This window comes from Penicillium cinerascens (genome assembly GCF_028974065.1).
Source record: "Penicillium cinerascens strain IBT 15544 chromosome Unknown contig_6_segment0_segment0, whole genome shotgun sequence".
Lineage (NCBI taxonomy): Eukaryota > Fungi > Ascomycota > Eurotiomycetes > Eurotiales > Aspergillaceae > Penicillium > Penicillium cinerascens.
The window spans coordinates 944101-959288 of NW_026695295.1; the positions used below are offsets into that span (position 1 = coordinate 944101).

Consider the following 15188-nt stretch of genomic DNA (forward strand, 5'->3'; position numbering starts at 1 on the left):
TTTGCCGCAGAATATGAACCACTTGACTTGAATATAACTCCTAACTCCTGTATTCGCTTGTGAATTCCTGCCTTTGCGATTTTCATAAAATTATGTGTTCGTATTTTTTAGGAATTCGATTCTACCAACCTCTCCCTCCTGCGTGAATTTTTTGGCTACTATACCTTAGCTTGTTGAAGTTCTCACTGTTTTTTTCACCGCTTATAGTTCTGGGACGCAATTGCGGTACAGAATGAGGACAAAAGGGCCGAGTGGGGGGTGTGGGTCGATTTGAATAGGGTTGTACTAGGGTCGTGGAAGACGCGGAGCGCATAGAGGACGTGAAGGTGAGGTCGCATCCGTGGTCTGAGATTGGAGGATACTACGTGGTAGTTAGTTAGCATGGTCAGGGGGATGCTAAGTAATTATTATAAACGTATATTAATGGAGATCGATGTAGAAGGTCTAGTCGTACGAAACGAGAGCGTTTTATGTCCGTAAAAAATGCGGTTCTACTATTTCAATCGAAACAGGGATCTCTGTACTTAGCTGCAGAGAGCTGACACCTCAAGCCTGTTTCTTTCCTTTTTAAAGGACCTTGCACTAATGGAAGTCTCTCGGGGACGAAATTACAAACAACCCTTGGGTACAAAAGGGCTCGGTTGTTGTAAGAAACACCGCCTAATTAATACTTCTTTCTAGTTCCTTGCAATCACTCTTGAGAATTTCTTCTACTTCATATCTTATCTTCTCCTCCAACATGAGGTCAATAATTACTGAGTTCAACTTCGTCGTCCCCGGATATGGCCTCAGAATTTTTAGTTTTGGCCGTTTTCAACTCTTGCCTTGGCTCTTCCTTAGAACCCCGCTTCATCCCTCCGTAAGCCTCTTTCGTTAGAGGTCCATTCTGACTACCATTTCAGGATCTCTACCACTTGGCCGAGGGCAGCTCTTTACCAGGGTACGGTAGCCATTCATGCGCCGGAACAGCTTTGTGTAGATCTGGGTATGGACAGATACGCTCCATGTGCGACGTCTCATTAAAGATAGTCATACAGAGCTCTGGGAGATATCCTGAATATAATCGATGCCAACTTTAAAGAGGCCTCCGTATCTGGGTCGCAAACTAGACCCCCACCTCTTTGGATCGGGGTCGAAAAGTAAATGAATAGCTTCGATGTAGGACGGCCCCTCGTGCAAAGCAATCTCACTGAGGAGCGTTCTAGGCGTGGTTCTTGAGACAGAACCTCAACGATCTCTTCCTTGATTAGATGGCATGTTAACAAATTTGACATTATTCGGTCGTTCTGTGTAATGTTCTTACTTTTCTTCAACATTTTAGGTAGCTTTAACTTTCAAAATACGATGTTCCTTAGTTTTTCAGCTCTCAAAGCTTTCAGTGGTAATTGATTTTGAATAAAGAGCGACGTGTTTGATCTCCTACTTATATCTAGCAACCACCTAACGGCTACCAGAAACCACTCTTCCCTATCAATTGGTGTTTCACAACATCCAAACTACCTCTCTACCATCCTCCGCCGCGTCCACCCCATCCACCACCTCGACCTCCGCCTCCCCATCCTCCGCCGCGACCACCCCATCCACCGCCCCAACCAGGGCCACCCCATTCCTGACCTTGAGTAGCAGCCTCATTGGCCTGCGCCTCTTGGTCCCTCTCCACGATCCCAGCAGCTGCGGACCCATTAGGTACTGGAATATACATTTATCATGTGGGGGATCGCCAACCGGGCTCTGGTGCCGCAACTGCAAGAGCAGTTCCTGCAAGGCCAATTATGGCAAAAAGATAGGTGAACTTCATAATTTTTTTAAAGGTCCTATAGAGGGATTTTAAAGACTCTTTCATTTAGTTAGTGGATGTCTGTCATTGCGAATAAAGAGGAAACTTACTAGATAGTGTATCCTGATCACCAGAAGTACTTTCTCAGAGGTAATCATGGGAAACCCGTGGACTTTTATATTCCACTTCCCGCACTATGGGGTAGAATAACTGTACATATTCACCTCCAGGGATTAGGTACTTGAGAGTTCAAAACGGGCGCTGAGATCTGGATAATCGGCGACGTTTTCCAAGGGTTGTAGCGGAAACCAATCATATTTTCTCCGTGGTCTCCGATGGACAGTGCAAGATATGTCGCATCATTGTGTCCGTTTTGATTTCATAGATTGTATTTTTAGCTTTCAATTGATTTTTCATAACAATTGGGCCGCCCGTACTGATTTAGCCCACCATAATATTTGAAGACCGCCGCCTTATTGGATTCTACTTCGTTGACCTTGCTTTCCCGAAAAAGTGGAGTTGCGTGATGTATGTAGCAATTATCTATGTGAAATGTCAGATTTGGCTGTGGTCGGGGAATTAACGAGAGGGAACCAGTCGCAGAATATCCTTAATGTCCGAACACCGACAGTGAACGACATGGAAAATCCCGGATTTGATCCCAGGCATATTTCCATCTAATCTAGCAGACAACCAATCGCATAATACGAAGCAATATCCTTGACTTCAAGTACTGTACTCCATACATTCGGATCTGGAATACCCTGATCCTAACACATTACGTCACGCGTTCCCCGCCGGACAAGGATTCCTCTTCAACCCGGTGTCTCAATCAAATTTCGTCACTTTCGTGCTCGAATCCGAAAGAGCAGGGACGAAATCGCGTTTCGAAGTTTTCATAGTATTGAGGTTCTGGCGCCGATGAACCCGTCCGCTACGTTCAGGTTCTGTATCGGTAAATGCAATTTTAGTCACACGTGGTGTGGGCATGCCGAACGATAGAATGTAGTTTTTACAAGGAAGAGGCGGGGACTATACTGATGAAAGATGTGTTTGAACTCTCAAGCACGATCAATTGGGAACTACATGCTTGCGCGGTGGCTTGCGCGTCAGTTAAGACAATTTCAAGTGAATTTCATGGGCCAAGCCTTAATATAAGGCTTAGCATTCCTAAGGCCGGGTCCTGATGCGGATAATTGCTCCACTATTTGGAACACTGGTCTCGTGTGCGACAACTGCGACATCCACTCTCCATACTTTACAAGTTGCGATCGCCCTTCCCAGGGTTATCATGTCCTTAGTAATCAGCTAAGTATTGAAGAGCTTCATGCGGAGCGAACGGCTTGTGGATCTTTCTTCGGCCCGATTCGTACCCTTTGGGAGTGACAATGAAAACTCCAAATTGCAAATTAAGGATTTCTTGCGGCTGAAGCGCCACCCAAATAAAAGTGGGTACTCGAGCAGACGAACAGACCACTCGATCATTTGATAGACTTCCACTCGGTAAATTATACATATTGCAGAGGAACATGGTTTTCTGCACGGCATTTCTGAAACTCCATGCCGATCCGTTCATTACGCGTTGTTTGAACCCCGTTATTAAAGTATCTCCAGCGTGTTAGGGGCTTGCTTATAACACGTGGGAAACATATGCAGAATGTGAGTGACTACGAAGGTTACGCAATCAAGGAATCTGTTTAAAACCCGAAACCAAGACCGTGAAAATCCTCATGCAGGTGCTCGGGGGCAGTTGCTAGGGGATCCCCTTCGACTCATCATCAAAAACAACTCAAAGATCATCCAACAAAATTTCTAGTTCTAGACCGTGTTCTGTCCCTTAGTGGGCCCGCCTGTCTATTTTTTTCTGATTTGCAGCTGACTCCTTATCTTGACGGAGCCACCAGGACCCACTGATGTTCAAGGTCCAGGCGGTCGAATCGCATTAGAGCCACATCGCGCAAAATACCGGTGGCCAAGTTGCTCGCACACACTTCCCGCACAAAGTAATTCATCGAGTCAAGGATTAAAATTAGAATGACGGAGGAACACTATATCTGAATTCGCACGGGATTGCTCAATCCAGGAATAGATAAGCTTTCGGGGAGTTCGGGTCGGTAGAGTTCGGGTTCTCTCTTTCTATTGTAGTGGTGGCTCTCGGAACCGGCTTGCCGACCAGTCTCCACTCATGATGCTAACGACCCGATCGCACCAGAAAAAACCAAGAAAGGGAGGCCAAAACCATCTGCACCCTTACGCTAAAAGAATTTATCCCAGAACCTGTCCTTATCAGGCCACCGGGTGTCGTGACATCACCCGCTTGAAAACCTATATAGAGCTTTCCTTTCCACTTCCAATTCTATGCACAATAATTATTCCAATCCCTCAACACTACCAAACTACCATCTAATAACATCAACCCGCCATCAAGCACTTTCAAACTTCTACCCACTACCAACCACAAACTCTCCACCATGTCTGGCTTTTTCCGCTTCGACATTCTCAAGCAACAGCGCCAGGACTCCTTTGACTCCGTCAAGTCCCTCAAGTCCCCGTCTTGCAAGTCTCCCTCGGCAGGGCCCTCAAGGTCCCAGTCCATCCAGAGCGAGCCTGCTGCTGTCGAGGCCACACCTGGTACGTTTCTATACCCATTCTCTTCGCACGATCAACACATGCTAACAAGTAAAACTAGCCAACCCTACCCGCCCCAAGGCCCACCGCAACTGGAGCTTCGGCCGTGTCCTCGACGAAGAGGCTCAGCAAAAGCGCTGTGAGAGCCAAGATGAGAAGGACCGCCTTTACTTCGCCGCCGCGCGGAAATACTCCAGCGCCCACCGACGCAGCCAGGGAGCTGGTGTTGGCTTCGAGGGAGGCTGGCAATAAAGTAAATGAGATTTGCGTTCCAAGTCTCGAGTTATGGACATGTGTTATGCAGGATTGTGGAGTTTATATCTATTCATGTTAATATTTAATTATTTAATTTAGACTTGTCTTCTATCGAATTGGAACTTGATGATAATGATGAATTCAATCCCAACACCTATTATTCCATCCCAGCACATGATGGTGACGACGCCCGGTACAGAGTGTTGACATCACGGGAACGCGAGCATCTCTCGCATCCGACGCTGTTGCTTCTGCATTGGCCATATGGAAAGTGGAATGGCACGAAATCTGATGCCTCGCATCATGGCGAAACACACTGTCCATCACTTAACGGCCATGTCGCCTTCGGTTGCACCAACTGTCTTCCAAGGCACAGACGTGGCTTGTAATCACTACAGACATCGGATCTCTGTTGCTGGGGTCGGTTTTGACGAGTTTCAGCTCCAAGATATGCCATGTCAGAGTCCGCGCAGTTCCCAGCCTCCATCTCCAATCATTGTCCTTGGCACCCCTGCGACTCTCTGGCGATCACCAGAATCCTGTCTTCCCTGATCGATAAGGATCACCGATCACCGAGACACCTTCATGCTCGTTCAACGACTCTCATGAGAATGATCTGTAGGGTTGTGTTAGTTCAGCCCACGGTCGTCTCATCAAGTCGAATGCTGTAAACACTCACTCCGTAGGAGAGGAGACTTGCCAAAAGATTGAACGTAGTCTCAACAAGCCTCGTCCCCGAGTGCAGAACTACCCCTGGGCAGTTCTGATGCTCTCTGTTTAGCATTTTTCGTCGTGCTGCATCCTCTGGTCTCCGTTGTCACTGCGTAACTATATCCGAATTTCAGCTCATACCGCATCGATTCCCTCGCGCTGTCATGTTGAGCCTCGTATGGGTAACCTGTACAGGAGTGTCGGCTCAGTTAGTGCAGGTATTCATCGTGTAGAGTGCAGGACTTACCGACAGGATGACTGCCGTTTCAGCCAACCCATCCTGGAGCTGCACGCAGTACGGATCGCCGATCGCCGGGTTTGCGTAGGTCCAGAGCTGCCGATACTCTCCAAATTGTATGGTGCTCCCAGGGCAATACCGAGGGCATGCTGTGCCTCTGGCCTTGGTGAAATTATCTTCTTGGTATGGCCCTGTCACAAGTGGCTCATCGGCCATGTGTATTCCAGGAGCGTTGGGGTCTTGCTCGAATACATACCAGTCCGACGGGTCAGTCCAGTTGTCCCTTACCGGCTTATAGATACGTGAAGCCACCGGGAAATTTACTTGGGCAAGATTAAAGGGTTAAAGCGAGGATGTATAACATGGAGATGTTCAATTTGTAGAAAATCATTGAGCACAATGAGGAATTCAACAGCACCGACACCAACAGGATAAATGTCAACAGGATGGAGATCAATGGAGCAGTATCAAAAAGAACAGACTTCAACAAAAAATAGACAAAAGAAAGAACATGGAATAATACAAGAAGGTGATCAGAAACGGCGCTCTCAGAGTATTGTAGAGAGCCCTCCTTCCGGCTTGCCCGGCCATCAAAAGGGTTGTCTCCTTTCACAGAATGGATTCCAAGGCACTCAACTCAGTCGTCAGGATATCACCCCGACAGGAAAGAGGAATGGCAGGGAATCATTCAATGCGGATTCCATCATTGAGCGCCAGCAGAGTAAACACTCCCCCGAAACAACAGTATCCCCCGATCACCACCACAGTCAGGACCAGGTCAGAGGCCAATCCCCATTGTCCGTTGCTAAAGTAACGTCGAGGCTTGAGAAGACGAATACCCAATGTGTCGCTGAACCGGCATGAACAAGCTCCATCGTCCCACGGTGCCCCCTTAGACTCGCGTCTAGCGGGGTTTTGGTTTTGGTTCCCTCGGAGTCAAACGCATCCCCCAGAGGCAAAGATACCAGCGGCTATGCATGGAATGGTTTCCAAAGATTGTTTCCCACCAACCCGTCCTTGGTCGTGTGCTGTCTTGAGCCAGCGTCGTCCCCCAGTCGTGTATGCTCCCCTTCCACCCGTCGAGTCAGGGCTGCCCGCCTGGTGTTGTCCTCCAGTCGTATGTGCTCCCCTTGTCTGACCGGTGAGTCAGGTCTCGCCCGCCTGGTGTTGTCCTCCAGAGTGTTCTCCCCTTCCAGCCCTTCGAGTCAGGGCTGCCGGGGCCCGCCCGTGTATCGAAGTACCAGCCCTTCTCCATGTTTCTCGTGTACGGCTCGTTCGGTTCGGTTCGGTTCGGTTCGGTTCGTATGCGGGTGTCGACATGCCAGGAGTCGATGTGTCGCCGTGTAGCATGTTGTCGAAGACCCCTCCTCTTCCCTCCCCTCCGTCCCCTGTTCAGACCAAGAAGCGGCAGCAAAAAAATAGCCTTGAATATATCCCAAGGGCCCGAGAGAGAAAAGAAAGAAGAGGAAGAAGAGGGGTGGCCGGGGGTATTTATACATTCTGGGGAACCAATCACGGGACACAGCTTCAATGCTTCCTTTTTCGGAAATAAAGGCATTCGCCTAATCCCGGTGGGTCTCGTGGCCTGGGACTTTCCGCTGGAGGCCTCTCATTGGTCGAGACGAGCAGATTTGATCAGCTGCCTCCCAGGACGTGTCCTGGGCGCGCTCTCTCATTGGCCGAGCCGAGTGAATGACTAGATCCCACGGGATATTCCTTTAGTATTGTTCTATTGAGAAGGATGTATTGTGCTATTGAAGGCAAACACGTGCCTGCTATTGAGCTGCAAGACGTTGCCGGGAGAGGTTCCCTTGTAGGGCACCATTTGTAGGGTATCGTAAATGGGGCAACTGCGATTAGGGCATGCACGTCAAGGCCGATACTTTGTGCTGAGGGTCAAGTCCTCCATCAATTACATTCCCCACAACCAGAGCTTCCCACCGACAAGGCAAATTTTGAAACTCAAGCATCTCCTTCGGTGTCAACTCTCCAAGCACTCCCTATACCATTGCGCCTGCGTTCAACATGAAATTGCACAATATCTTCTCTCCCTTCGCTCAATGCCTTGCCTTGACGATTATTGTAGATGTCTGGGCCAGGTCAAAGATACAGACTTAGGACCATACCCAGGAGAGTAAAAGGCTACTGCTGCCATGTTTGACCTCCGTGGTGTAGATCGATCAGAGGTGTTGTTGATGCGGCTCAAGCCGTACCCACATGGAATTCAGCCACCCGACGGCCACGAAGGGCTATTTCTACGCTAAGCCTGTTCCGCCTAGACTTGTTTTCACTGTTGACCTGACTGTTTTTACACCCATTTTAAAAGTAATGAAAGACTACGACAGTAGTCTCGGAGAGGCGATCTACAGGAAGGACGACGAGATAGCGAACATGATGAGAGGTTTATCCAACCTATTGAAAGAAAGGAAAGAAAGCATCGCGCGAAGAAACGTGGGGAACACCCCGGGCGACAATTTGGCAGAGCAACAGCGAACAATCCCTCTTAGCATTCTGATAGGTCAGAACGGTCAGAAAGCTTGATGAGCTCAGAACAAGTCTGAAAGCCGAGGCTCACGGGGATCGAGAGTCTCTTGGGTGCTCCGCGTCTTTGTGAGTCTTCCTCCGTGGTGGCGTGCCCATTGATACACTGGTCTTCGCGTTCTTTTTTCTCTTCGTTTTCCTGGTCTGCGCTCCATCATTAGAAGGGATGGGCGTCAATTCGTACCTCAAAATATATTTAAAGCGCATCAGCAACTCCTCAGGACCAGGTCCCACGCCGAGCTCTAATTGCATTTAAATGGTCAGAGGCTACCGCCAAGTGCAACGGTGTGTTTCATCTACACCCCGAACATCCACCTCCGCTCTCTTCGTGATAAGCAAGTCCAGCCTACGCCGGACATGCGGCAAGTTTGCGCTCACGGTGTACATTTCGACCACTGACCACTGGGGATGAGTATGGTATAGTCCTTGGACGCGCTCGAATACTGGTAACTACACATGACTAGAGACTAGCGAGGTTTCTTTGTTGGCCTCGGTGACCCATCTTTGATTAGTGGCCCGCTGACAAAGAATTCGTGAGTCCATGGGTGAATCGGTTTTCGAATGATACCGCATGGACCACCTTGACTTGGGACTGTCCCTGAACCTGCGGTAGACACTAGGAGTGAATATAAATAGAACAAATAAACTGTTACAGTAGGTAGATCAGGATCTGTCGAATCAACAAGAAGCGAAAGGTCATCATCAGAAGAGCTGCTCAGGGCGGCCAATCAACCGCGCGGTATAACCTCGCCGTCTACCACGTGACCGAGCTCTCGGCCAATCAAAACACCCCAATTGATAATCATGCCACTCGCCGTGACGCATGCATCCAGTATAAATTGATTCCTGTCTGCTGTCCATCTTTTTGTTTTTTTCTTTCTTCAGTATTCCTGATCTTCAGAACCCATCATTGTTGTGATCTTCAAACACTTTCAAACACTTGCGTTGCCGATCGACTACTTTTGAGCCGCAAGCTTATTTCTCTACGTCTACGTCATCCACGAGATCTAAATACCTTCAAAATGGTCCACCCCAACACCACCTGCTGCAAGTCCTCCCAGGGCGCCGACTGCATCTGTGCCGCTCAGGCTAAGTGCTCGTGCGGCAAGGAGAGCGCTCTCCACTGCTCCTGCAACAAGGCCTCCACCGAGAACGCCATCTCTGGCCCTCGCTGCTCATGCCGTAAGTTTACCCAACAACGAAGATACTGCGAATTTTCAGCGGCTGATCCATCATATAGGCTCTCGTCCCGCTGGTCAGTGTACCTGCGAGCGCTCCGTGTCCGAGAACAAGGCCGTCGAGGGTGCAACCTGCGCCTGTGGCAGCCGTCCTTCTGGTAAGTTTCATGCAAGCTATTCTTCATGGCGAAAAGAATCACAGTTAGTTACGAGCAAGATCTAACATATTTTCCAGCTTCCTGCACTTGCGAGAAGGCTGATGCTGTCGAGTCTGCCCTTGAGCAGGACTTCACCACCCGCGCATAAATAGCTGCGTTGTTTCCTTCTTCTCAACGAATCTTGCATTTCCATTATGAACAGCATTAATATACGGCTGGTTCAGGAAGGTCGGCGTCCAGGTGAAACTTTTCGGTGATGCTTTGTACACTAGTTCGGCGGTGATGTCGGTGGTTACTTGTTACGAGACATGAAATATCTTTTTGCATGGATTTGAATCCTTTCAGGATCGAGTAAATGGGTAGACTGCATTCAAGGAGACCTAAGAACCCTGAAAATCATGGGATCGACCACAGTAAATGCATTTGGCATGGTTGCACCGCCACAGCGCATCAAAGTAACTCCGACGCCACAGCGGAAGCCGGACGATCGGCGGCGGAAGTGGCCTCAAAGCTGGCGCGGTTGCGGTATTATGGGGATCCTCACTCCTCCTAATCGTGGGATTTCTTCGGGGACTTCGAACTGAGTCCAGTACTTGTATGGTGGCCCTAGCTGATCTCGGATCGCTCGGCTGTATCACTCCGTTGCTGACTGCCTCCAGAACTCTCCGCGACCGGTAACCCCCTGTTTCCCAAGCTCCCACGAACCGCCGTCAATCTCCGTCGTGGACCCTGAGGGGCCAATGTACCATCGTCGAAACAATACAGCACGGACATGGTTGTGTGACGGTATCCATCCGATCGCGAACCCCCTGAAAGGCGAATTATCGCGACGCATGCGAGCTTGTACCTCGAAACCCCACACTACCCCCGAGATTAACGTTTAATTGTGTGTTCGTGAAGGAGGCCGCCAGGGCCTATTTACGCCGAGATGTCGTCGATGCGAGGACTGGTGCAGTTCATTGCGGATTTGCGAAATGCCCGCGCCCGAGAATTGGAGGAGAAGCGCGTGAATAAGGAGCTGGCCAACATTCGACAGAAATTCAAGTCGGGAAATCTCAACGGGTACCAGAAGAAGAAATACGTGTGCAAGCTGCTCTACGTTTACATCCAGGGATACGATGTTGAATTTGGCCACCTCGAGGCCGTCAATCTGATCTCGTCGAATAAATACTCTGAGAAGCAGATCGGGTATTTGGCTGTCACCCTTTTCCTGCATGAGGAGCACGAGCTGCTTCACTTGGTTGTCAATAGTATTCGCAAGGACCTGCTGGATCATAACGAGTTGAACAACTGCTTGGCACTCCATGCGGTTGCCAATGTCGGTGGCCGAGAGCTCGGAGAGGCGCTGGCGAGCGAAGTCCACAGACTCCTGATCTCACCGTGAGTGAAGCACTTTTTGCCTTTGACTGGAGACCAGCCACTAACACTTTCTTTCTAGAACTTCGAAAGCCTTTGTCAAGAAAAAGGCTGCTCTTACACTACTCCGACTGTACCGCAAGTACCCGGGCATTGTCCGGAATGAATGGGCCGAGCGAATTATCTCGATCATGGATGACCCTGACATGGGTGTCACACTCTCGGTTACCTCCCTTGTCATGGCGCTGGCTCAGGACCTGCCAGATGAATACAGGGGTAGCTACGTCAAGGCGGCACAGCGGTTGAAGCGCATCGTGGTTGACAACGACATCGCTCCGGACTACCTGTACTACCGCGTGCCGTGTCCATGGATCCAGGTCAAGCTGTTACGTCTGTTACAGTATTATCCTCCGTCTGAAGACAGCCACGTGCGGGAGATCATCCGCGAATCACTTGCGCAAATCATGCAGTCTGCCATGGAACAACCTAAGAACGTCCAGCAAAACAATGCGCAAAACGCGATCCTCTTCGAAGCGATCAATCTCCTTATTCATCTCGACTCCGAGCACCAACTCATGATGCAAATTTCTGCTCGTTTGGGCAAATACATTCAGTCTCGTGAGACTAACGTCCGATACCTCGGTCTGGATGCGATGACCCATTTCGCTGCCCGAGCGGAGACACTTGACCCGATCAAAAAGCACCAGAATATTATTCTGGGCTCGCTGCGAGACCGAGATATCAGTGTTCGTCGTAAGGGTCTGGATCTGTTGTACAGTATGTGCGACACAACAAACGCCGGGCCCATTGTCAACGAGCTGCTGCGCTACCTTCAGACCGCCGACTACGCTATTCGAGAAGAAATGGTCTTGAAGGTTGCAATTTTGACCGAGAAATACGCCACAGACGCGCAGTGGTACATTGATATGACCTTGAAACTCCTGTCCCTTGCTGGTGACCACGTCAACGATGAAGTGTGGCAGCGAGTGATCCAGATTGTGACCAACAACGAAGAGTTGCAGGCATATGCTGCCCACACGCTTCTCACTTACTTGAAGGCCGATTGCCACGAGAGCTTGGTCAAGATTGGCTGCTACGTTCTGGGCGAGTTCGGTCATCTCATCGCCGACAGTGCGGGCTCAAGCCCGATTGAACAGTTCCTGGCCCTTCAGGCTAAGATGTTCACCAGTACCGACAATGCGCGCGCCATGATTCTTTCATCCTTTGTCAAATTCGTCAACTTGTTCCCCGAGATCAAACCTCAACTCTTGCAGATCTTCCGCCTATACAGCCACTCCCCTGATTCGGAACTGCAACAGCGAGCGTTTGAGTACCTGTCACTTGCAACCCTCCCGACTGATGAATTGCTGCGGACTGTCTGCGATGAGATGCCCCCCTTCTCGGATCGGACGTCTATCCTCTTGTCCCGGCTGCACCAGAAGACGGCAGGCACAAGCGAGAAAAAGACTTGGGTGGTCGGTGGCAAAGATGCCAACGCTGACAAGCAGGAAGTGCTCATGGCACAGAACACCGGCCTCAAGCGTACCTTTACTACCATTGTCCACGGCACTCGAACGGGCTCGAACGGGACTCCTACGAGTGCAAACAGCGCATCGGGTGACTTGGCTGGTCTGGATCTTAGTGGACCAGCGGCACCTGCCCCGAACATGGCCAGCGCAGCCCACTTGACGCCGGAGTGGGATATTGGATACAACCGACTTTACTTCTCACACGAAGGTGTTCTCTTCGAGGATGCACAAATTCACATCGGAATGCGATCCGAGTACCGTGGCCATATCGGTGTTGTGAAGCTGTACATCAGCAACAAGTCGACATACGGCATCGGCTCGTTGACTACGACCGTCGACAACCCTTCCTCCCCGAACTTGAAGATCGACACCAAAAATCTTCCCGATTCCACCGTCCCTGCCGGTGGTCAAACCCAGCAGACTCTGTTTTGTGCAGCACATGGACCCTTCCTAGAGGCGCCCACCATCCGTATCTCTTACCTGGCTGGTGCACTTCAGGCATACACGCTGCAACTTCCAGTCTTGATGCACCGATACATGGAGCCGTCGTCTCTATCAGCCGAGGACTTCTTCAAGCGGTGGCGCCAAATCGGCGGTTCCCCGCTAGAAGCACAGAATACCTTCGGCCTGAGCGGCAAGAACAAGATCATCAACGAGTCATTCACTCGACAGATGGTGGAAGGATTTGGATGGAAGATCTTGGACGGCGTGGACCCGAACCCGAAGAACATTGTCGGTTGTGCAGTGTTCCAATTCGAGGGAGGCAAGACAGGCTGCTTGTTGCGGCTGGAGCCCAGCTACGAGAAATCGGTATGTCCATCTTTCCGTGATCCATATGGCATGAAACTAACAGTCTATAGATGTACCGGCTTACCATCCGTGCCACAAAGGAAGGCGTCCCGCAGGGAATGGCTCGACAGATGGAGCAGAAGCTGTCGCAAGGAATGAGCAACAAGGATTGATTGTGGTGATACGAGTAGCAAAGGCGATTGCAGGGTGGAGCATGCATGTATAACTTCCAGCTCCCGAACCAAACATGGAAGGGTCCCGTGGGAACCCTCGTTTGTTCTTGTATATTCTTTAAGACCAGTAGTGATATAGAGTACAGTAAACCCAGTCCCTCCGCATCTTCAACCAAACTTTTATCCAACCCATCTCAACCTGGGCCGGATCATGCATATGCAGCAATTCATAACTCGTAACCAACCCGATCTAAACAACCCTCGCCTCCGCCTTGGGCGGCCGATCCCCAAAGATATTAGTCCCAACACGCACCTGATCACTCCCAAGGGCAATAGCACCCTCGAAATCCGAGCTCATCCCCATACTAAGCTCCAACTCTGCCTCGGCCCCACTCAACCCAAGCTCCTCGACAATGCGATCCCTCGTCTCACGCAGACACACAAAATCCTCATTCTCATTCTCCGGCGTCGTAGCCTTCGACCGCGCAATCGCTCCAATGGTCATGACACCCTGCAACTTAAGCCGAGGACACTTCTCGCGAATGAAGCGCGCCAAGGCTGGCGCTGCGGCGGGTTCAATGCCGGCTTTGTTTGCCTCGCCGGATGTGTTGACTTGTACGTAGATGCGGAGTCTGGTATCTGTATCGCCGGACGAAGTCTGTGCTTCTGTTTCCTCCGCGTCGGGCTTGCGTTCGCCGCGTCCTTTATCGAGTAGTGAGGCTTTCTTCTCGGTGTCGACGCTTTCGACGGCCCAGAGGCCGCGCACGTCACGCGCTAGCGTGACGCATTTGTTGGATTGTAGGCCGCCGATGAAGTGCCATTTGATGGTTGGTGGGAGGAGGCGGGATTTCTCGAGGAGTTCTTGGAGGTAGTTTTCGCCGAAGTGGAATTGTGTTGCTGGTGGTTGGTGTAGGGCTAGGACGTCTGAGGCGGGCTTGAGTTTGGAGACCGCGACGAGGCGGACGGGTTTGTTGGGCGTTTGGGAGGTGCTGATTGCGGTGGTTATGCGCGCCGTTACGGCGGAGAGGTTTGCGATCAGGGTTGAGGTGCGCGCGGGGGTGGCGGCGGCCATGTTGGGTGGTTGGCCTGTGGATGGGGTGGTCATGGCAATGCTAGGTGGTTGGAAGTGGTGGGTTGGGTGCGAGCCGGAGTTGTAGAGTGTAATGAAGTAGCAAGGTATAGTTGCAGGAGCAGAGAGTGACTATCTTCACACTCGGCAGACACAATGGAAAAAAGAAGAAACCAATGCAAATAGAGCTGTTAGTCCGATAAAGATTTGAGGCCTGAGGCAGCACTCCGCGGAGATTCCCGGGTCACGTGAATCTGTCAGTACCAAAGCGAGTCACCGCCTTCCATTCCACGCGGGTTCGTTGACAGCTTCACCACCACAGCCACAACCTTTCCCTTCCGGTTGCATCTCAAAATCGGTGCGGAATGCTGTCGAACCATGGATTCCATGCGACGCGAGGAATGTCGGGCGTTCATACATACTACTCTACCCCAACGCTAACTCGGTCGACGATTCGGCACATTTCCTCCGGGTCCTGGCGGCAACCCAAACCAACGCGCAGCCAATCAAGGATCTGCGCCGGAAGAAATCGCCCATTTGCGGGTCAGCGCGGATCCCCGTTCGTCCCGTTAGATCAGGTTCTGACAGTTCGGCAGCCCTGTGTCGATCAGATTGTCGTTAAGTTTCAACCCGCTCAGGTGCAGCTCTATTTTCCAGCCTAATTATAATCCCGCAGAGCCGCCCATTCTTGACTCATCCCAGGTGCAGCTTCCAGGCTGTAGGAAGATTTCTGCTTTCCCAGGGCGCCTTCAACAGCCAAGACCGATAGATTGTTTCCGTTACCTC

General features: G+C 50.6%; 6 protein-coding genes across 6 annotated transcripts; 3 read left to right on the forward strand and 3 right to left on the reverse strand.

Annotated features, from left to right (window-relative positions):
* Nucleotides 1–1504: 1504 nt before the first annotated feature.
* Nucleotides 1505–1798, reverse strand: N7498_006349 (uncharacterized protein; the record flags this gene model as incomplete). The annotated part of the gene is made up of 2 exons (XM_058453411.1): nt 1505–1671; nt 1726–1798. 2 exons carry the CDS (start codon nt 1796–1798, stop codon nt 1505–1507), a joined length of 240 nt encoding a protein of 79 aa, XP_058307602.1.
* Nucleotides 1799–4248: 2450 nt separating this feature from the next.
* On the forward strand, nt 4249–4657 carry N7498_006350 (uncharacterized protein; the record flags this gene model as incomplete). The annotated part of the gene is made up of 2 exons (XM_058453412.1): nt 4249–4408; nt 4467–4657. 2 exons carry the CDS (start codon nt 4249–4251, stop codon nt 4655–4657), a joined length of 351 nt encoding a protein of 116 aa, XP_058307603.1.
* A 586-nt stretch (nt 4658–5243) lies between these two features.
* Nucleotides 5244–5825, reverse strand: N7498_006351 (uncharacterized protein; the record flags this gene model as incomplete). Its single annotated transcript, XM_058453413.1, has 4 exons — nt 5244–5276; nt 5340–5464; nt 5513–5558; nt 5619–5825. The coding sequence occupies 4 exons, from the start codon at nt 5823–5825 to the stop codon at nt 5244–5246; spliced, it is 411 nt and encodes a 136-aa protein (XP_058307604.1).
* Nucleotides 5826–9088: 3263 nt separating this feature from the next.
* On the forward strand, nt 9089–9658 carry N7498_006352 (putative copper resistance protein Crd2). Its single transcript, XM_058453414.1, has 3 exons — nt 9089–9332; nt 9391–9486; nt 9564–9658. Exons 1-3 carry the CDS (start codon nt 9173–9175, stop codon nt 9632–9634), a joined length of 327 nt encoding a protein of 108 aa, XP_058307605.1. The 5' UTR covers nt 9089–9172; the 3' UTR covers nt 9635–9658.
* A 756-nt stretch (nt 9659–10414) lies between these two features.
* On the forward strand, nt 10415–13333 carry N7498_006353 (AP-2 complex subunit alpha; the record flags this gene model as incomplete). Its single annotated transcript, XM_058453415.1, has 3 exons — nt 10415–10866; nt 10925–13181; nt 13232–13333. 3 exons carry the CDS (start codon nt 10415–10417, stop codon nt 13331–13333), a joined length of 2811 nt encoding a protein of 936 aa, XP_058307606.1.
* Nucleotides 13334–13583: 250 nt separating this feature from the next.
* On the reverse strand, nt 13584–14405 carry N7498_006354 (YggS family pyridoxal phosphate enzyme; the record flags this gene model as incomplete). The annotated part of the gene is made up of 1 exon (XM_058453416.1): nt 13584–14405. The coding sequence occupies one exon, from the start codon at nt 14403–14405 to the stop codon at nt 13584–13586; it is 822 nt and encodes a 273-aa protein (XP_058307607.1).
* Nucleotides 14406–15188: the final 783 nt, after the last annotated feature.

Excerpts from the sequence above, each read along its gene's own strand:
- N7498_006352 (XM_058453414.1), top strand. The coding sequence starts at position 9,173 with ATGGTCCACCCCAACACCACCTGCTGCAAGTCCTCCCAGGGCGCCGAC. Across the intron at positions 9,333-9,390 it reads TGGCCCTCGCTGCTCATGCC|GCTCTCGTCCCGCTGGTCAG; the intron begins GTAAGTTTACCC and ends TCCATCATATAG. Across the intron at positions 9,487-9,563 it reads CTGTGGCAGCCGTCCTTCTG|CTTCCTGCACTTGCGAGAAG; the intron begins GTAAGTTTCATG and ends CATATTTTCCAG.